General features: G+C 46.6%; 1 protein-coding gene across 5 annotated transcripts in view; it reads left to right on the forward strand.

The window, feature by feature from the left end:
- The window catches only part of LOC132391014 (arf-GAP with Rho-GAP domain, ANK repeat and PH domain-containing protein 1-like), a 284,897-nt gene that overhangs the window by 62,299 nt on the left and 199,914 nt on the right, over positions 1–22,684 (forward strand). Inside the window, exon 1 of one of the 5 annotated variants that reach the window (XM_059963619.1) lies at positions 12,052–12,090. The exons of the other annotated variants lie outside the window; for them this stretch is intronic. Within the exon in view, the coding sequence (XP_059819602.1) occupies positions 12,067–12,090 (24 nt within the window). The 5' untranslated portion in view covers positions 12,052–12,066. Of the gene's footprint in view, positions 1–12,051; positions 12,091–22,684 lie in introns of those variants that run through there. 5 annotated transcript variants of the gene reach the window in all.

Consider the following 22,684-nt stretch of genomic DNA (forward strand, 5'->3'; position numbering starts at 1 on the left):
TGAAAGAGAAATAGAGGGTTATGTGGGAAGGAAGGGTTAAATTGATCTCAGAGTGGGCTAGAAGGTTAGCACAACATGGGCCGAAAGGCCTGTACTGTTCTGTGTTCTAAAGCAATAGGTGGATATGTCCTGGCAAGAAGTTCATACACACAAGATTCTGCAGATGCTGGAAATCGAGGGTAGTGCAATCAAAATACTGACAGAACTCAGCACGTCAGGCAGCGTCTGAACAGTCGACATTTTGGGTTGAGATCATTCATCAGGACTTGAAGGGATAGGGCCAGAGTAAGAAGGTGGTGGGGTTGGCGTGGGGGGAGAGAAAGGAGTACACGAGGCAGATGAAAGATGAGACCGAGTGAGGGGGAAGGTGGGTGCATGGGGATGAAGAAGCTGGGAAAGGTAAAGGGCTGAAGAAGAAGGAATCTGATAGGAGAGGAGAGTGGACCATGGGAGAAAAGGAGAAGGGGGGAGCTAGAGGCAGGTGAAGGGAAGATGAGGAGAAGAGAACGTGAGAGGGAAGCCAGAATGAGGAATGAAAAAGAGAAGGGAGGTGGGGGGGAGGGAGGGAAATTACCAGAAGATAGAGAAATTGTCAATGATACCATCAGGTTGGAGGGTGCCCAGACTGAATATCCAGTGTTGCTCCTCCAAGCTGAGAATGGCCTCTTTGTGGTCATGGAGGAGGCTGTGGACCAGCATGTCGGAATGCGATTGGGAGATGGAATAGAACTGGTTGGCCGCTGGGAAATCTTGCTTTTTGTTTTTTGCAGTCTTTATGCTCTCCACTTTGGGGTGTTCTCCATGCCGCTGTGAGACCTTGCTGTGTGAGTCACGCTAGCATGGTTAGTGTCTTCCTCTTTGTACGTTTGTTTGGGCTTGGCTGAACTTAACCTTCCCCTGGGTACTCAGAGCTGTCACCGCTGTCAGCAACTGCCCTGTCCCTTCCAGCTGCACCAAGGGGCAACTTCTCCTTCCCCAGTCGCCCATAGGCAGGTCTGCAACTCTGGCTGCCTGCCCATGGTGATTGCTCAACCGAGAGATCTCTGTTCTTCCTTCCCTTCCCGTCACCCATGGGTGGGGAGGCTGCTTGCCTTCCTGGCGGGTGAAGGGCCTCTCGCTTTGCCATCTGCTGGGGCGAGGAAGGAGACGCCAACGAAGTGGTCTTCACCGAGGACAGTCAGCACTCGAGGAGATACATGTGGAGAGGGGAAAGAAGCCTAAAAGATTTAAAGATTATCTTTATTTGTCAAAAGTATATTGAAACACTGTGATTTTATTTATTTATTTATTGTTGTTATTATTTGTGTTTATCTTATTTGCACAGTTTGTCTCATTTGCACATTGGTAGTTTGTCAGCCTTTGTTCAATGGTAGCTTTTCATTGACTCTATTGTTTCTTAGTTCCACTGTGAATGTCCAGAAGAAAATGGATCTCAGGGTTGTAAATGGTGACATATATGCCCTTTGATAATAGACTACTTTGACCGTTGGACTTTTGAATGCGTCACTTGAAGGGCATGATTTTAAGGTGGTTGCAGGAGGGTTGAGGGGCGGATGTCAAATGTAAGTTTATTTTAAGCGGAGAGTGTCGGTGTGTGGAACGCTTACCTGGGGTAGTGGTTGAGACACGCAAGTATGGACGTTGGTAGAGGCAGTTTTGATCTTGGCTTTAAGGGATTCTTAGATGAAAAAAAAATGTGTGGGAGGGAAGGTTAGATTGACCTTGGAGTAGGTTAAAGGGTCAGCACGACATTATGGGTCGAATGGCCTGTACTGTTTTATGTTCTATATTTGTGTCAGTGACCAACACGGTCCAAGGATGTGCCGGGGGGGGGCAGCCCGCAGATGTCTCCATACTCTGGCGCTGACACAGCATTCCCTAACCCTAGGAATGTGGGAGGAAACCGGAGCACCGGCGGGAAGCCCATGTGGCCAACCTGCAAACTCCTCACAGACAGCGGCGGAAATCGGAAGCCCGGTTGCCGGCACTGTAAAGGATTATGCTAGCCACTGTGCTACCGTGCCATCTGAGTCCCCGCATCTGGGTTGAGTCAGCATCATACACCCTTGTTCAGTTCACTGACTGCCTCAGTGTTGTCACCTCTCTGCCTTCCTCCGTCTATGCCAGCCGTCTCTTCCCCTCACTGACAACCCTGACAAGGGTCTCGACCCAGAAAGTTGACTGTTCCTTCCCCCCCACCCCACAGATGCTGCTTGACCTGCTGAGTTCCTCCAGCAGAACCCTCACCATCCAGGGCATGCCCTCTTCTCATTGCTACCATCAGGGAGGAGATACAGGAGCCTGAAGACACAGACTCAATGTTCTTCCCCTCCAGCATCAGATCTCAGAATGGCCCATGAACACTACTTCACTAGTTTGCTCTCCTTACCACCTACCAGCTTCTCACTTCGTCCCCCGCTCCACCCACCCACCTTTCCCTCAGCTGGTTTCACATCACCTGCCAGCTTGTACAGCTCCCCCCACCCCTACCTTCTAATTCTGGCCTCTTCTTCCCCCACCCGCTTCCTTTCCAGTCCTGATGAAGGGCCTCAGCCCAAAACGTTGACTGTTTGTCCCTCTCCATCGATGCTGCCTGACCTGCTCAGCTCCTCCAGGGTTCTGTGTGTGTAGCTCGAGATATAAGGAGAGATTGGATAGGCCAGCACTGTTTTCCCTCCATGGACATGGCCTGGCTGCTGAGTTCCTCCATCATTTTGTTTGTTCCTGCCTTTTAGGATTTGGTAAATTGCTTTATCATTGGCTCATGACCGAGGTAGAGTGAAGACCTTTGTTCAACGTGCCACCATGCAGATCATATCGTGATGGCACTTCAAGGTTGTATAAGGGAAAACAGTCACAGGGTTCAGATGTTAACTGTACTAATGTCTCCCTTTTCAAGTATTTTTAGGTAACAATTATTTTCTTCTCCTTTACACTTGTTTGCTGAAGAATGAATGGGATAATAAATCAGCCGTGACGGAAAGACCAACTTCGTGTCATAGAGCACTGCAGCACAGAAACAGGCCCCCCACTTCCACTGGCTGCTCACTCCACGGTCGCACCACCTCTGAGTGAAGAAGTTCCCCCTCAGGTCCCCTGAAACATTCCACCTTTCCCCCTTTAAACCTCTCGTTCTGGTCTCACCCAACCTCGGCGGAAAAAGCCTGCTTGCATCTACCCTATCTATGCCCCTCATAATTTTGTACACCTCTATCAAATGTCCCCTCATTATCCTACACTCTAGGGAATCAGTCCTAACCTATTCAACCTTTCTCTATAACTCAGCTCCGCAACATCCTTGTACATTTCTTTGCATCCTTTCAGTCTTGTTGATGCCTTTCCTGCAGGTAACCAGAACTACGCACAATGCTCCAAATCAAAGATCACCAACATCTTACACAACTCCAACATAGCATCCCAACATGCCAAGACTTAAGCTCCACACAAACTTTCACCAATGGCCTCTAGCCCTAGTCTCACCCACCCTCAGTGGAAAAAGCCTGCTTTCATTTACCCTATCTATACCACCCCATAATTATGCTCCTGCACCTTATGGTCTTAGGACAATAATCTTGAATCTGTGTTGTGTTGCATCTGAAGTGTTTAGAGAGGCACAGAGATATCGTTGACTGTCAGGAACATCTCTGTGCATTTAGTATGGTTTGTGCTTTCCTTGGGCTTGTTTGCAGTCTCTCTATCTTTGCAGTGCACACACACACACACACACACACACACACACACACACACACACACACACACACGGAGCATCTGAACTTGCGTCTCATCTAGCTAGTTCCTCTAACCCTGGCGAGACTTCCCTGTTCCTCTTTCGCAAGCCTGTGAGATGATTGTGGGCTCGGCTTCCTGGTTGTTGTTGGAGAGAGACTGGCTTGCGACTAGAAGGCAGGTGCAGCAAAACAGCATGCGTTTCGGCGACTGAGGGAGAGAGTGAGTGGGAGCGACAGAGGCTGAGGTACGTGAAACGCGCTCTGAGCTGGTGGCACGGTTTGCGTGGAGAGCACCGTTAGTCAGTGCAGAGGTGCTTGTGTGCTGAGTCTTCTCGCTGGAGTCGCAGGGAGGCTGTGAGGGACGGGCATCACTCGCTGCCAGAAGACCAGGACGCATAGGAGTGAAATTAGGCCATTCAGCCCGTCGAGTCTGCTCCACCATTCCATCATGGCTGATTTACTATTCCTCTCAACCCCATTCTCCTGCCTTCTCCCTGTAATCTTTGATACTGTTAATAATCAAGAACCTCTCAACCACCACTTTAAATATACCCAATGACTTGGCCTCAACGGCGTTCTGAGGCAATGAATTCCACAGATTCACCACCCTCTGGATAAAGAAATTCCTCCTCATCTCTGTTCCCAGTGGATGTACCTCTATTCTGAGGCTGTGCCCTCTGGTCCTAGACACCCCCACTATAGAAAACACCCTCTGCACATCCACTCTATCTAGGCTAGATCTTAATGAGACTCCCCCACTGTGCCTCTAAACTGGGCTGTCATGTCGCAGCAGCTGAAGGTTTTGGTGAGATCACACCTGGAATATTTTGTAAAGTTAACGTCAGCCAGCGAAGAGAAGGAGAGGGGACAGAGAAGATTCACAGGAACAGAGAGCCTGAGATACAGGCTGGGACTGTTTCCCCTGGCATGAAGGAGGCCGAGGGGTGACCTGATGAGGGGATTAGACTTTGAGGAGCTATTGAGTCGCCTGGGTCTATGCTCACTGTAATTCAGAAGAATGAGAGGAGATGTTATGGAAATATATAAAATTATGAAAGGGACAGATAAGATGGAGGCAGGAATGTTGTTTCCACTGGTAGGTGAGACTGGAACTAGGGGACATAGCCTCAAGATTCGAGGGAGTAGATTTAGGATGAAGATAAGGAGGAACGGCTTTTCCCACAGAATGGTGAATCTGTGGAATTCTCTGCCCAAAGAAGCAGTGGAGGCTACCTCAGTAAATATATTTAAGACAAGGTTGGATAGATTTTTGCATAGTAGGGGAATTAAGGATTATGGGGAAAAGGCAGGTCGGTGGAGATGAGTCCATGGCCAGATCAGCCATGATCTTATTGAGTGACGGAGCAGGCTCGATGGGCCGGATGGCCGACTCCTGCTCCTATTTCTTATGTTTATAAAATCATGAGCGGCACAGATGAGGTCAGCCCAACAATCCAACGCTCCCGCTAATTCTTTCATATCGGCGCGGACCAACCATTGTTACGAGTAGGAATTTTTCACACGGCACTTTAAATGTTTTTTTGTAATTGGTATGCGCTGAACGTTTAGAATGAAAATTGAAAAATCACATATTATTCATTTTTTATTAATTGAAGGATATTATGAAATTCAATATAACAAAGAAAATCTTTCACATTATGTGGACTTTACCTAGCTGCATGCGGCTCTAGTTGTGTGACAGCAAAGATGATGCGCATGGGAGCATTTCAGTTACCGCGTAGTCGCGCACCCACACGCCTGAGAGGCAGCAGTGGTAATGAGGTGGATAGTGAGATGAAGAGTCTCACTGTCTTGTTGTGGAGAATCATTTAGTCTCTTACAGCAGACATGGGGCAAGTGAACAGCCAGAGGCCTTTTCCCAGGAAGGAAATAGTTAAAATGAGGGGGCTTAATATTAAGGTGATTGGAGGAAAGTATGGGGGGGATATCAGTAGTAGGTTTTTTTACACAGACAGTGGTGGGCGCACGGAATGCCCTGCCAGGGGTGGTGGTAGAGGCAGATATATTAGGGACAATTAGGAGACTCTTAGCTGGGCATGTGGATGATAGAAAAGTGGCAGGTGATGTAGGAGGAAAGGTGGGTACCTGGGTGGAGATGTATGTCCTTACCGAAGGAGGTGTTAAGGCACTCGTTCCCTCTGCCAGCCTGCAGGTCACCCTCGAGCAAAGTGCAGCACCTGCTTAGCCCCCCGATCAGGGTCATGTGAAGCCCTGGGAGCAGGTGGTGCAGATCATAAGTGACCACCAACACCGGGCAGACAATCTCTGAAGAGTAAGAGTAATGGCTGGGGTCAGCCGCCTTGTAAAGACACTGCCCAGAAGAAGGCAACGGAAAACCACTTCTGTAGAGAAAATTTGCCAAGAACAATCATGGTCATGGAAAGACCTCGGAATGAATGAAGGAGGGAAGGATTCGACTGGAGTAGGTTGAAAGGTTGGCATAACATTGTGGGCCAAAGGGCCTGTACTGTGTTGTAATGCTATGTGACCAACATAAATCGACGTATATTATATACCGTAAGTTATAAACAGCAAAACAAAGTGATGGAACATCTAAATGCCCTTGGGTGGTATCATTCAAGTATCTGTAGGCCTGTCTGGCTAAGTGTACTGATCGAGGTCTTTTATTCCGGACTTGTTACCCTCGATAAACACACCGTGACCCACGCTCGATTGTATCATCTGCACCTGAGTCATTATGACAGGTTTACTAACCCAGTGACTGGTCACCGACAGCTGATGGAATGGTAGTTCATGTTTGATTTTTCAAGGAACATATATATCACTGCATACAACCCCGAGATTCATTTTCTTGTGGGCATTCTCAATAAGTCCATCATAGAATAATAGCCATAACAGAGTCAATGAAAGACCGCACCTACTTGGGTGTTCAACAAAAGTGCAAAAGACAACAAACTATGTAGATACAAAAAGAAGGAAAGTAATAATAAATAATTCAATAATAAATATAGAGAACAAGAGATGACAAGTCTTTGTAAGTGAGTCCATAGGTTGTGGGAGCATTTCAGTGATGGGGCAAGTGAAGTTATCCCCTTTGTTCAGGAGCCTGATGGTTGAGGGGTAATAGCCTGGTGGTGTGAGTCCTGAGGCTCGTGTACCCTGTTCCTGATGGCAGCAGGAAGAGGAGAGCGTGTCTGGGTGGTGGGGGTCCCTGATGATGGGTGCTGCTTTCCTGCAGCTGTGTTTGTGTATGTGTGCACAATGGTGGGAGGGCTTTACCTGTGATGGACTGGGCTGTATCCTCTGGTTTTGCAGGGTTTTCCATTCAAGGGCATTGGTGTTTCCATACCAGGCTGTGATGCAGCCAGTCAATACACTCTTCACTATGCATCCATTGAAATTTGTCAGTTTTAGAGGTCATGTTGAATCCTCACAAACTTCTAAGGAAGTAGACATGCACACAAAATGCTGGTGGAACGCAGCAGGCCATGCAGCATCTATAGGAAGAAGTACAGTCGACTTTTCGAGCCGAGACCCTTCGTGAAGTAGAGACACTGCTGTGCTTTCTTCAAAATTGCCCTTACATGCTGGGCCCAGGACAGGTCCTCTGCAATGATAACCATGCAGAATTTAAAGTTGCTGACCCTCTCCACCTCCGATCCTCCGATGAGGACTGGCTCATGGACCTCTGGTTTCTCCCTCCTGAGGTTGATAATCAGCTCCTTGGTCTTGCTGACACTGAGTGAGAGGTTGTTGTGGCACCACTCAGCCAGGTTTTCAGTCTCCCTCCTGTATGCTGATTTGTCACCACCTGATTCTAGATTCAAGATTGTTTAATGTCATTTCCAGGACATAAGTGTAAAGGAGAACAAAATAATTATTACTCCAGATCTGATACAGCACAAAAAACATATTAAGTTAAAAATCACAATAAATATAAATACATAAGATAGATTTTGTACATTGATTGTATGTATGTCCAAAAAGTGATGTTAGACACAGGAGTGTCTTACAGGAAGGATATTAATAAGGTTGAAAGAGTGCAGAGAAGGTTTACAAGGATGTTGCTGGGACTTGAGAAACTGAGTTACAGAGAAAGGTTGAATAGATTAGGACTTTATTCCCTGGAGCGTAGAAGAATGAGGGGAGATTTGATAGAGGTGTATAAATTTATGATGGGTATAGATAGAGTGAATGCAAGCAGGCTTTTTCCACTGAGGCTAGGGGAGAAAAAAAACCAGAGGACATGGGTTAAGGGTGAAGGGGGAAAAATTTAAAGGGAACATCGGGGGGGTGGGAGGGCTTCATCACACAGAGAGTGGTGGGAGTGTGGAATGAGCTGCCAGATGAAGTGGTGAATGCGGGCTCACTTTAAACATTTAAGAAAAACTTGGACAGGTACATGGATGAGAGGTGTATGGAGGGATATGGCCCAGGTGCAGGTCAGTGGGACTAGGCAGAAAAATGGTTCGGCACAGCCAAGAAGGGCCAAAAGGCCTGTTTCTGTGCTGTAATGTTCTATGGTTCTATAAGGTGACTCTGACAGGAAATGATAAAGTAGTAGTGGTTGAGAGTGTGGAGGGGTGGGTTAGTGGGTGGAGGTGTCAGCCTTACTGTTTGTGGAAAGCAACTGTTTTTGAGTCTGGTGGTCCTGGTGTGGATGTATGTAGCCTCCTCCTCCTCTCTCTTCCCCACCCTCTCTCTCCCTTCCCTTTCTCTCTCTGCCTCTGCCCCGTCTCTCTCTCACCCCTGCCTCTCTCCCCATCCACTCTCTCCCTCCTCTTTCTCTCTCCTCCTCTGTTTCTCCTCCCTCTCTTCCCACCTCTTTCAATCTCTTTCTCCTCCCTTTCTTTCTCCCCTCTCTCTGTCTTCTCCCGCTCCCAGTCACACTCAACAGGTGAGATTAAGGATCAGTGAAGTGGGAGAGGAGGCAGGACGAGAGAGCCTGTTCCCCACAGAGACGGACGACATCAGGAGTTAGGATCACGTGTTTATACTCTCCTCTGCTAAGCACAGCCTTTACTTCACTTCCTTAATAACCCTGGGGCTGAGAGCCGGTCCCAGGGGAAGAACCTGATGTGACATTTGGTCAGGCAGGGTAAGTGTGGCATACTCCGGATGAAGAAATGCTTTACAGATGGCTTTTAAATACAACCCTATTCCTCATTGTTATTAATAGCTGGTTTATTTAAACTCTCCAGTTATTAATTGAACCTGAGTCACTGTGGTGTTGTTTGAACCCTGGTGTCTTTGTTGGTGATCTGGGCCCCTCGATTATTAGTAGCTTAATCAGAATCGGAAACAGATTTAATAGCAGTGGTATTGTGAAAATTGTTTTTTTGTGACAGCAGTACATTGTCATAAGAAAGTATAAATGACAATTTGCTTAATAATACTTAATAAATTTCTAGTAATAACAGAATAACAGAATCACACCAACTTGGGCGTTCGCCCAGAGTGCAAACGACAACAAACCGTGCAAATACAAAAGGAAATAATAATAAGTAGGAAAACAAGCAACAAGTGAGAAATGAGATCAGATGACCCTGAAAGTTAGTCTATAGGATTGTGGGAACAGATCAGTGAAGTTGTGTGAAGTTATATCCTTTGGTTTAAGTGTGTGAAGTCAGCTGCGGCAGACTGGGCAGATGAGATCTACAGTGGGATCCAACAGCCAGGAAGATGGTTCTGCAACGCTCTGCGGAGAGTGAAGGGCATGGCAAGGCACAGAAGACATCGTGGCCATCTGCTGCGACCAAGGAAGCCCCTGGTTTTGTGATGACTACTCGTACCACTGGACCCAGATTTCTGAAGTCGAGAGAGTGGAACTGCCCCAGTGGAACGAGTTTCCCACTTTAAAAACTCTCCCGGTCATTGTCAGACATGATAGACAACCGCCATATATATATATAAATTAAATAAGTAGTGCAAAATGAGCAAAAAAAAGGTTGGATTGCGTGCATGGGGTCATTGTCCATTCAGAAATTTGATGTCAGAAGGGAAGAAGCTGTTCCTAAAATGTTGAGTGCGTGTCTTCGGGCTCTCGTAACTCCTCCGTGATGGTAGCAACGAGAAGAGGGCATGTCCTGGGAGACTGGGGACCTTAATGATGGACGTTGTCTTTTTGAGGCATCACTTTTTGAAGATGCCCTTGATGCTGGAGAGGCTGGTGCCCATGATGGAGCTGTTGATTGTATACCAATCTCCTGAAATGTTTGCTGAATTTTATTTAGAAATGGAAATGCTGGAAGAGCTTAGCAAGTCGAGTAGCCTCGGTGGAAAAGTGTCAACATTTCAGTTCCGTGGTGGTGTATTGGTTTACCATTGTCACATGTACCGAGATACAGTGAGAAGATGTCTTGCATATTGTGCATACAGATAGATTCATTATAGAACAAGGTAAAGCCATATGACCATAGGGTATAGGAGCAGAATTTGGTCATTTGGCCCATTGAGTCTGTTCTGCTATTTCATCATGGCTGATCCATTTCCCTAATGAACTGATGGTTCCCATGATGTTCTGAGCTGTGTCCACAACTCTCTGCCGTTTCTTGTGTCACGGGAGAGTAGTTGCTGTACTAAGCTGTGATGCATTTGGGTAGGGTGCTTACTATGGTTCGTTCATTATGTGCCTTGTTGTATGACGTGGCCTGTCGTGGTCCTTCCATGTCCATGATTGATTTTGGCAATTTTTTTTCTGCAGAAGTGGTTTGCCTTTACCTTCTTCTGGGCAGTGTCTTTACAAGACGGGTGACCCCAGCCCTCAACACTCTTCAGAGATTGTCTGCCTGGTGTCAGTGGTCGCATAACCAGGACTTGTGATCTGCACCGGCTGCTCATATGAACATCTACCACCTGCTCCCATGGCTTCACGTGACCCTCATTGGGGGGGGGGGGGGGGGTTTGCTAAGCAGGTCCTACGCCTTGCCTAAGCATGATGTTTTGGGCTGAATCCACTCCCTTTTGTAGGATTTTCCGCTCAAAGGCATTGGTGCTTCCATATCAAAATGGGATGCACCCAGTCAATACACTCTCCACAACACATCCATAGAAGTTTGTCAAGGTTTTCGATGACATGCTGAATCTCCATAGACTCTTGAGGAAGTACAGGCCCTGTTGTGTTTTTGCAATCATGTTTATATGATGAGTCCAGGACATGTTCTCTGAAATAGTGACACCCAAGAATTTAAATTTACTTACCCCTCTCCACCTCTGATCCTCCGATGATTACTGGGTCATGGATCTCTGGTTTCCCTTTACTGAAGTCTACAATCAGGTCCTTGACATTGAATGAGAGGTTCTTGTTATTACACCACTCAGCCAAGTTTTCAGTCTCCCTCTTGTATGCTGATTCGTCACCCCCTTTGGTACAGCCCGCAACAGTGGTGTCATCGCAAACTTGTATATGGTGTTGGAGCTGTGCTTAGCCACACAGTCATTAGTGTAAAGCGAGTAGAACAGGGGGCTAAGCGCACACTCCTGCGAAAATTGTGGAGGAGATTCTTTTTCTGCAGGCCTACTTAGCAAGTCTATAGAACGGTAACCGTACGCATCAGGAACTGTTAACTGTAAACAAAATCTGCAAATACAGATATAAATAAGTAGCCTCTTGTAGCATTCTCGATCTCCAGATGTGAATGCCTCTGATCTGGCACTCAGCAAATTCTGGATTTTGTGGTTCATCCAGGGTTTCTGGTTGAGGAAGACCTTGAATGACTTTGTGCAGCCACATCCGGCCACAGCTGTTTTAATCAAGTCTATTACAACCTTGGAGTAGTCGTTCAGGTCCTTATATGTGTGCTTGAAGATGGCCCAGTCCACTGACCCAAGGCAATTCTATAACCACTCCTCAGACTCCCGTGACCACATCTTTGTTGTCTTGGTCTTGGATCCCTTGCTTTTTGGGCTCTGTCTGTGTGCAGCTAAGTGGTCTGACTTGCCAAAATGCAGTCCTGGGAAGGAACAATAGGCACAGTGTAGCAGTGGTCTAGTGTAATGGGAGCTCTGGTGCAACAAGTTACATGCTGGTGATAATTGGGCAGGGTTTTCTTCAAACAGGCTGGTTAAAGTCACCGACTATAATTTGAAATGTGTCAGGATGGGCTGTTTCTTATCTGCAGATGACATTGTGCAGTGTTGTGAATGCTTTCTTCTAGTCGGCTACTGGTGGTATATAAACTGCGGTCAGGAGCACAGATGAGAACGTTTGATCGTTAGGTATTCTCAGTGGGTCAGGCAGCATCTATGGAGCAAACTCCTGGAGAAACGCTGTGGGTTACTCAGCCTCTGACTGATGTTCCCTCTAATTTTTTACAGCTCTGCGGCCCAACCATTGCTCTGAGCAAGACATTTTTACATGGCTGAAGAACTGCACGGCACTGTAAATGATTTTCTGTAATATGCATGTTATGAATATGTAGAATGAAAATTGAAAAATAACGTACTTTTGAATTTATTTATTAAGTGAAATACAATTCAACAAAAAATTCTTGCACATTTTGTAAACTTTTTTTCATCTGTCTTTATCGCAAACCTATTGTCTATTAACACTGTCCAGATTAATTTCACACCCAGCTGAAAGATACGTGTTAATCCTGATTCGATCATCCAGATGTTCCACTTCTGGCCTGTTTCCGGATTTACTTTAATTGAATTCATAAGACTGAATCCACGTTCACAGTCAGCACTAGAAACTTGAAATGTTCCAACGATATCAACAGGAATTGACAGATCTTCAAATTCTTCGTTTCTAAGACCTTATATAAGACATTAGTCAGACCCCACTTGGAGTACTGTGTTCAGTTCTGGTCACCTCACTACAGGAAGGATATGGATACTCTAGAGAGAGTGCAGAGGAGATTTACAAGGATGTTGTCTGGATTGGGGAGCATGCCTTATGAGAATAGGTTGAGTGAACTCGGCCTTTTCTCCTTGGAGTGACAGAGGATGAGAGGTGACCTGATAGAGGTGTATAAGATGATGAGGGGCATTGATCATGTGGATAGTCAGAGGCTTTTTCCCAGGGCTGAAATGGCTAACACGAGGGGGCATAGTTTTAAGGTGCTTGGATGTAGGTGCAAGGGGATGTCAGAGGTACATTTTTCCACACAGAGAGTGGTGGGTGCATGGAATGCACTGTCAGCAAAGGTGGTGGAGGTGGATACAATAGGGTCTTTTAAGGGGTTCTTAGAAGGGTACACAGAGCTTAGAAAAATAGAGGGCTATGCGGTAGGGAAATTCTAGGCAATTTCTAGAGTAGGTTACGTGGTCGGCACAACAAAGGCCTTTAATGTGCTGTAGATTTCTGTGTTCTATGTTCAAGCATGTAGTTCAACGTATCAGTGAACGTCTTAAGTGAACCAGCCTTAATTTTCTTAGAAACGACAATATTGCTGTGATATCTTTGAGGCAACACCTTATTTGTATGTAAACAAAAATTGTGGCTGTGCACAGCAACAAAGGTTATGTGTGCAGGAGCATTTCCGTAATGGGAGCCTGGGCACCCATGCAGTTTAGAGGGATCAGTGCTCCAGAGGTAGAGGAGTGGGTGGTGATTGGAGTCAGGACCCTGCCTAAGGATATTCCGCCTTAGTAGTCTCCAACCTGATGGCATGAATGTCACCAATCCTTCTGTCTGGTGTTTGTTTGCCTCTATGTTTTGATGTACATGTGAGAAATAGACTTGAATCTTCAATTTTAAATCTGGAACATCAACCCTCTGGTCCCATCAGCCTATCTCTTTCCCCTTCCCTGCATATCATCCACACACTCCTCCCTCCCATTCCCTTGCTCAGCCCATTCCCATATTTCCATGCTCTGCTGTCCTCTCCTATCAGATTCCATCTTCTGCAGCCTCTTGTTATTCCATCTCATATCTCTCACATTCTCCCGATGCCTCACCTGCCAATCACCACCCCCTCACCTGGATCCACCAATCACCTCCCAGATTATCACATCACTCACACTCTCCCCCTCACCTGGATCCACCCATCACCTCAGAAGGGCTGAATGGCCTACTCCTGCACCTATTCTCTATGTTTCTATGTTTCTCCCAGCACCTGTTCCACTCTTTCCTGCCACCTTTTTAACTTGGCTGTCTCCCCTCTTTCTCTGCAGTCCAGATGAAGAACCTTGGCCCAAACGTAGACTGTCCATTTCCCTGCACAGACACTGCCTGTCTCCGGAGTTGCACCTTCCAGCATCTGCCATCTGCCTTCTGTGTCCTGAATCAGGACGTCTGGACCTACTGACTTCCTCCAACATCTCTTGCGGATTCTTTTGCTCCTGATTTTATTGTCCGCAGTCTTGTGTGTCTTTCTCCCCCATCACCCAGGCCATGCTCTCTTCTCATTGCTGCCATCAGGAAGAAGATACAGGGGCCTTAGGACTCACACCACCAGGTATAGGAACAGTTATTAGCCCTCAACCATCAGGCTCTTGAACCAGGAGAATAATTTCACTCACCCCACCACTGAATAGTTCCCAAAACCACTCAGTTATTTATTACTATTATTGTTTATTTTTTCTCAGCTCGAGGTGGTAAAACCTCAGGTACGAGCGCAGCCAAGGACAATCACTTCTCCCGATGAAGGGTTTCGGCCCGAAACGTCGTCACTACCTCCTCCCATAGATGCTGTCTGGCCTGCTGAGTTCTGCCAGCATTTTGTGTTTTTATTTACAATCACTTCTCAATTGCTAGGAACTTCATTGTCAGGACTATTCTTGCAATTCGGAAGGTCAAACCAAGGTAGAACATACAAGGTAAATGGTAGGACACTGAGGAGTGCAGTAGAACAAAGGGATCTGGGAATACAGATACATAATTCCCTAAGAGTGGTATCACAGGTAGATAGGGTCAGAAAGAGAGCTTTTGGTACATTGGCCTTTATAAATCAAAGCATTGAGTATAAGAATTGGAATGTAATGGTGAGGTTGCATAAGACATTGGTGAGACCGAATTTGGAGTATTGTGTGCGGTTTTGGTCACCAGATTACAGGAAGGATATTAATAAGTTTAAAAGAGTGCAGAGAAGGATGTTGCCAGGACTTGAGAAACTGAGTTACAGAGAAAGGTTGACTAGGTTAGGACTTTATTCCCTGGAGCGTAGGAGAATGAGAGGTGATTTGATAGAGGTGTATAAAATTATGATAGGTATAGATAGAGTGAATGCAAGCAGGCTTTTTCCACTGAGGCTAGGGGAGAAAAAAACCAGAGGACATGGGTTAAGGGTTAAGGGGGAAAAGTTTAAAGGGAACATCGGGAGGGGGGCTTCTTCACACAAAGTGTGGTGGGAGTGTAGAATGAGCTGCCAGATGAAGTGGTAAATGCGGGCTCACTTTAAACATATAAGAAAAACTTGGACAGGTAACTGGATGAGAGGTGTATGGAGGGATATGGTCCAGGTGCAGGTCAGTGGGACTGGGCAGAAAAATGGTTTGGCACAGCCAAGAAGGGCCAAAAGGCCTGTTTCTGTGTGGTAATGTCCCATGGTTCTGTGGCTCTATGGTGTTGAGTAATGTGGCTTTCTGAAGATTTACTTAGATATTACTGTGTAGCCCTAATTGTTTAATGCTATTGTGTATTGACTCTGGCATGACACCAGTTGTAGGTATTACTATTGGGACAGTGTATACCCTGTTCATGTTCCATTGTCTTTCAATTTCCTCTTTTAATTCAGCATATTTCTGGTGTTTTTCACAATAATTTCTGTAAACCAAGTGTGTTTGGAATGGCTATATTTATTAGGTAAATTATTATTATTTTCTCTCTCTTTCTCATTGTATTTGCACAGTTTGCTGTTTTTTTTTTGCACATTGGTTGCTTGTCCATCCTCTTGGGTGCAGTCTTTCATTGATTCTGTTGTGTTTTGTTGTACTTACTGTGATTGCTTGCAAGGAGACAAATCTCAGGGTTGTAAATGATGACATAGAGGTACTTCGATAATACATGTACTTTGAACTGGTTTGGATAAGGATGTAACAGGGAATATCTGTCTGTCTCTGTTCAGAATCAGGTTTATTAAAAGACCATAGAACATAGGAGCAGAATTAGGCCATTCGGCCCATAAAGTCTGCTCTGTTGTTCCATCATGGCTGATTTATTATCTCCGTCAACCCTCTTCTACTGCCTTCTCCCTGTAACCTTTGGTGCTCTTACTAATCAAGAACTTATCAACCTCTGCTTTAAATACACTCAATGACTTGGCCTCCGCAGCTGAAATTGGCAATGAATTCCACAGAGTCACCATCCTCTGGCTAAAGAAAGCCCTCCTTAGCTCTGATCTAACTGGATGTCCCTCTATTCTGAGGCTGAGGACTCTGGTCCGAGACTCCCCCACTACAGGAAACATCCTCTCCACATCCACTCTATCTGTGTCCTCTGGTCCGAGACTCCCCCACTATAGGAAACATCCTCTCCACATCCACTCTATCTGTGTCCTCTGATCCTAGACTCCCCCACTATAGGAAACATCCTCTCCACATCCACTCTATCTGTGACCTCTGGTCCTAGACTCCCCCACTATAGAAAACATCCTCTCCACATCCACTCTATCTGTGTCCTCTGGTCCTAGACTCCCCCACTATAGGAAACATCCTCTCCACATCCACTCTATCTGTGTCCTCTGGTCCTGAACTCCCCCACTATAGGAAACATCCTCTCCACATCCACTCTATCTGTGTCCTCTGGTCCTAGACTCCCCCACTGTAGGAAACATCCTCTCCACATCCACTCTATCTGTGCCCTCTGGTCCGAGACTCCCCCACTATAGGAAACATCCTCTCCACATCCACTCTATCTGTGCCCTCTGGTCCGAGACTCCCCCACTATAGGAAACATCCTCTCCACATCCACTCTATCTGTGTCCTCTGGTCCTAGACTCCCCCACTATAGGAAACATCCTCTCCACATCCACTCTATCTGTGTCCTCTGGTCCTGGACTCCCCCACTATAGGAAACATCCTCTCCACATCCACTCTATCTGTGTCCTCTGGTCCTAGACTCCCCCACTATAGGAAACATCTTCTCCACATCCACTCTATCTGTGTCCTCTGGTCCTGGACTCCCCCACTATAGGAAACATCCTCTCCACATCCACTCTATCTGTGTCCTCTGGTCCTAGACTCCCCCACTGTAGGAAACATCCTCTCCACATCCACTCTATCTGTGCCCTCTGGTCCGAGACTCCCCCACTATAGGAAACATCCTCTCCACATCCACTCTATCTGTGCCCTCTGGTCCGAGACTCCCCCACTTTAGGAAACATCCTCTCCACATCCACTCTATCTGTGTCCTCTGGTCCTAGACTCCCCCACTTTAGGAAACATCCTCTCCACATCCACTCTATCTGTGTCCTCCGGTCCTAGACTCCCCCACTATAGGAAACATCCTCTCCACATCCACTCTATCTGTGCCCTCTGGTCCGAGACTCCCCCACTTTAGGAAACATCCTCTCCACATCCACTCTATCTAGGTCTTTTTAGGTTTCAATGAGATTTCCCTCCCCTTCTAAATACTGGCGAGTACAGACCCAGAGCCATCGAACGCTCCTCATATGTTAACGTTTTCCCTCCTGGAATCACTCTCATGAATCCCTCCAGACCTTTTCCAATGCCAGCACTTCCTTTCTTAGTTAAGTCCACAAGGATCCGTTTCCAACCCAACTCTACGGCCACACGGTCAAGAGTTTCAGTTGCTGTTCAGCCCAAACATCAGAATGGGGAGGAAATGTGATCTGAGTGGCTTTGACCGTGGGATGATTGTTAGTGCCAGGCAGGGTGGTTTGAGTTTCTCAGGAACTGCTGACCTCCTGGGATTTTCACACACGACAGTCTCTAGAGTTTAGAGAGTGGTGTGCGAAACAAACAGCATCCGGTGAGCAGTGGTTCTGTGGGCAAAAACACCTTGTTAAAGAGTGAGTCAGAGGAGAACGGCCAGACTGGTTCAGCTGAGAGGAGGGTGACAGTAACTCGGGTAACCACGTGTGACAACAGTGGTGTGCAGCAGAGCATCTCTGAGTGCACAACACGTTTAACCTTGAGGTAGGTGGGCTACAGCTGCAGAAGACCATGAACGCACACTCAGTGTCCACTTTATTAGGTACAGGAACTGCCTGATGAACTGAGTGTAACATGGTGACACCATGCAGAATTCCCCCAGGATTGCTGACACAAATGGTGCATTTCACTGTATATTTTGATTGTTCGTATGACATGCAAAGCTAATATTTAATCTTTATTTTTAGATAATTGGAGATTCACAAGCTGTTAACTCCCATAATTGCTTTAAGAGTTCTCTAGTCCGATAAGAAGGACTTCACAATCTACCTCATTGCACCTTATTGAGAGAGTGAGCAATTTCAAGTTGCTGACTGTCGATATCTCGGAGGGTCTAGCCTGGTTCCAGCATACGGATACAGCCACTAAGAAGGCAGAGCAGAGGGTATATTTCATTAGGAGTTTGGGGAGGTTTGTTATGTCACTCAGGCAAATTTCTACAGGTGTACTGTGGAGAGCATTCTGACCGGCTGCATCACTGCCCGGCGTGGGGTGGGAAGGACAAAATGGAAGTAAGCTGCGGAAAGTTGTAAACGTAGTCAGCTCTATCCTGGGCGCAAGGCTCTGAGTATCCAGGAATGGCGCTCAAAAAAGTGGTGTCCATCATTACGGACCCCATCATCCAGGATGTGGCCTCTTCTCACTGTTACCTTCAAGAAGGAGATACAGAAGCTTAAAGACACACCCTCAATGTTTCAGGAACAGCTTCTTCCCCCGACATCCGATTTCCGAATGGACATTGAACCCATGAACGTTACCTCAGCAGTTTTTCTTTTTTTTTGAACTGTTTAATTTAACTCTTTAACTAACACACAGGCTGTATATATAGTGTACATATATTTTTAAAAAATTATAATCCATGTTTTTTCTCTCTATGTATTGCAATGTACTGCTGCCACTAGATTTCACAAAATATGCCGGTGATATTAACCCCTGCCTGCACTGCACTGTCTCTGTAACTCTGACACTTCATTCTGCATTCTGTTATTATTCTCCCTTGTTCTGCCTCAATGAACTGTGTCCTGATCTGATCTGTATGAACGAGTTTCAGAATCAGGTTTACTATCGCTGATGTGTTGTGAATTCTGTTGTTTTGCCGCAGCAGTACAGCGCGATAAGTTAAAAATAACTAAGTTACACTAAGAGATTAAAAAATGAGCAGTGCAAAAAGAGAGATTTTTCTGTGTACCTCAGTAATGTGACAATAAAACAAATTCGGCTGCGTTTAGTTTGAAAAGCAAAAGACTGTGGATGCTTAAAACTTAAATGGAAGCTTGAAAAACTGGAGCTGATGCAGATTCTAGAAATCCAGAGCAACACACATGAAATGCTGGAGGAACTCAGCAGGTCAGGCAGCACCTATGGAGAGAGAACCAGAACTGTTTCTGGTGTTTACATTGTAAATACAAGCTGGTATTTATGCACATTTTAGTCCATATCTTTACATCAACCTATAACATTATTTTTTAATATTCTTTATTTTTTGAATAAATATTGTATTTGTATTATATTTATTTATCTTGCGATACAGTGCAGAACAGGCCCTTTCAGCCATACTGCCCCAGCGACCACTGACAAAATCAATTAGCCTTAACTGAACCATGCAACAATTTACAATGACCAATTAACCTACTTGTGTAGTTAATAGTTGAGTAATCATATACATATATTGGTTGATGAAGCATTCTTGTTCATGTAAGCAATTACAGGTTTTAGTAACAGAAAGTTAATGCATATGTCTTCACACTACCAGGTCATACGTGTGTGTGTATCGCTTAAGGGTGAAGCCAGACCCACATTACCGGACTCCTGTGTTCTTGAGTGAATTCAGTGTTATAAATCGGAACGCTTCAGTATGTTTTTGGACTGTAGGAGGAAATCAGAGCTCTGGGGAAAACCCAGGCATTCCACAGGGAGGAGCTTACAGAGTTGAACTCTGAGCTCTGGAACGCTCCCCGCTGTATTGGCGTTGAGCTAACAGCTAAGCTATTAAAGGGCACCCACAGACTACGAATTGTGGCGATGATGATGGAAAAGTGGGCTGAAATGGAGTTTAATGCAGACAAGCGTGAGGTGTTGTAGTGTGGGAGGATAAACCAGTGTAGGAGTTACACAGAGAGCGGCAGGGCACTGCGGAGTGCGGTGGAACAGAGGGATCTGGGAATACAGATCCAGAATTCCTTGAAAGTGATAGGGTCGCAAAGAGAGCTTTGGCAATTGACCTTCATAAATCGGTATTGAGCGCAGAACGACATCGGAGTTCAATTCCGAACTCCGGAATGCGTAATCGCGTTGCGCTGATTGCTGGGCTATCATAGTGAATGTTGTTTATTGTGACGTGTCGCGCCCTGACCAACACACCACAGCAAACTCCGACTTCACGTAGGTAACGTTGACCTTGATGCCTGGTGTCCCACTTATTGACACAAGGGACTTGGTCAGACAGGTCCAAGAGCAGATGAGGGATGGGTTGAGCACAAGTGTGCGGCTGTGGTCTGATGTTCTGCAGATATCTTCATATCTGATGGGGCATCTGTGGTTTACATGTTCTCCGAGCACAGGGGTCCCTGTGAAGAGCAGAGAAGAACATGATAGAATTCACAGAAATCTTACCTCAGCTGTGCAGAACATACTTTTAACCTTATTTAGTCCTGTTTTCTGTGTTCGTTTTTTTTGTCATTGGGGAAGTGCAAACTGACAAAATTGGAACTGCAACACAACAAAATGACAAAATTGGAACTGTGAAATGTGTCACATCAGTTCACGGAGCTGGTTCAGGCAGGTTGCATGTTTGCAATGACTGTCACCATCTTGAAGCTCCCATGCCGAGTGCTGATTCCAGAAGAACCTTTTGGAATATATTTTACTATTTGTTAATTTGCTTGTGGTGATATTACTTTACGTGTTGTGTGTGTGTTGTGCTGTGCACTTTGGTCCGGAGGAACGTTGTTTCATTTGTACAGTTGAATGTTCTCAGTAAGAGCCTCACTTTCGTACTCCTGTGCCCACAAACCTCGGTGAGTTCCACGCCCACCGTGTTGCCGAGGTCTTTTTCAGCTGCCTCATTCTCTGAATCTAGCTCTTTGGCAAGGACTCTCCACCCCACACCGATGACCCCTTCTCCTGTTTTCAACCCTCCTCCTCTTCCTGGACACCTTGTCTTGACCTTCTGCCTGCTCTGGACCTCTTCATTGCCAACAGCTGACAGGACATTGACCGTCTTGACTTCAACACTCCTCTTTCCAATTCCAACCTCACTCCTTCCGGGCACACTGCTCTCCGCACTAAAACCCGCAGGTAAGGTGGGGGTGCTGTAGTGTGTGGCTGACTGACCTCTGCCTTGCTGAGGCCCAACGACAACTGGCTGACACCTCCTTTTACTTGCCCGTTGAACAGGACCCCACTAAGGAGCACCAGGCCAATGTCTCCCACACCATCACGGACCTCATTGACTCGTGGGGATCTCCCACCCACTGCCACCAACCTCACAGTTCCCACACCCCACACCTCGCATATCTACTTCCTACCCAAGATCCACAAACCCACTTATCCAGTCAGACCCATTGTTTCAGTTTGTTCCTGCCCCTCTGAACTCGTATCTGTATATCCCGGCTCTGTTTTATCCCCCCGGTTCAGTCCCTTCCCACCTACATCCGTGACACTTCACACTCTCTGGATCTTCTCAATGATTTCAAGTTCCCTGGCCCCCATCATCTTATTTTCGCTATGGATGTCCCGTCCCTATACACCTCCACCCCCCACCCGCAGGAAGGCTGAAGCCCTCCATTTCTTTCTGGACACCAGACTGAACCAGTTCCCCTCCACCACCACTCTCCTCTGACTAGCGGAACTTGTCCTCACTCTGAATAATTTCTCCTTTGGATCTTTCCAGATCCTTCAAACAGAAGGTGCAGCCATGGGCACTTGCACGGGTCCCAGCTATGCCTGCCTGTTTGTCAGCCAGGTGGAACAGTCCGTGTTCCCGGCCTACACTGGTGTCCGTGCCCCGCCTTTCCTATGTTGCTTTGACGACTGCATTGGTGCTGCTTCCTGCACCCTCGAGGAGCCCACCTACTTCATCAACGTTGCCTCCGACTTCCACCCTGCCCTGGAATCCACCTACCTTCCCTTTCTCGACCTCACTGTCTCTATCTCCAGAGGCAGCTTATCCGCCAATGCCTATTACTGTATAAACCCATGGACTCTCACAGCCACCTGGACTATGCCTTATCCCATCCTGTTACTTGGGAAAATGCCATCCCCTTGTCTCAGTTCCTCCATCTCCACAACATCTGCTCTCAGGATGAGGCTTTTCATTCTAGGTCAAAGGAGCTGCCCTCTTCCTTCAAAGAAAAAGGCTTTCCTTCCTCCACCATCGACCCTATCCACATCTCTTCCATTTCATGCATGTCTGGCCTCAACCCATCCTTCTGCCACCTCACCAGGGATAGGGTTCCTCTTGTCCTCAGCTAGTGCCCCACAGCTTCAGCCTCCAGCACATAATTTTCCATAACTTCAGCCACCTACAACTGGATCCCACCACCAAGCACATCTTTCCCTCTCCCCCACTTTCTGCTTTTCTGCAGGGATCGCTCCCTACGTGACTCCCTTGTCCATTTGTCCCTCCCCACTGATCTCCATCCTGACACTTATCCTTGCTAGCGGAACAAGTGCGACACCTGCCTCTACACCTCCTCCCTCACTACTGTTCAGGGCCCCAAACAGTCCCTCCAGGTGAGGTGAGACTTCACCTGTGATGTTCACCTGCGTGTCTGTTGGGGTCACCTGGTGGCCTCCTTTGTAACGGTAAGACCTGATGTAGATTTGGAGACCGCTTTGCCGAGCACCTGCCTGCCAGAAAAAGCGGGATCTCCCAGTGGCACCTGTTTTAATTCCATTTCCCATTCCCATTTCAACAT

This window comes from Hypanus sabinus, chromosome 3, assembly GCF_030144855.1.
Source record: "Hypanus sabinus isolate sHypSab1 chromosome 3, sHypSab1.hap1, whole genome shotgun sequence".
Lineage (NCBI taxonomy): Eukaryota > Metazoa > Chordata > Chondrichthyes > Myliobatiformes > Dasyatidae > Hypanus > Hypanus sabinus.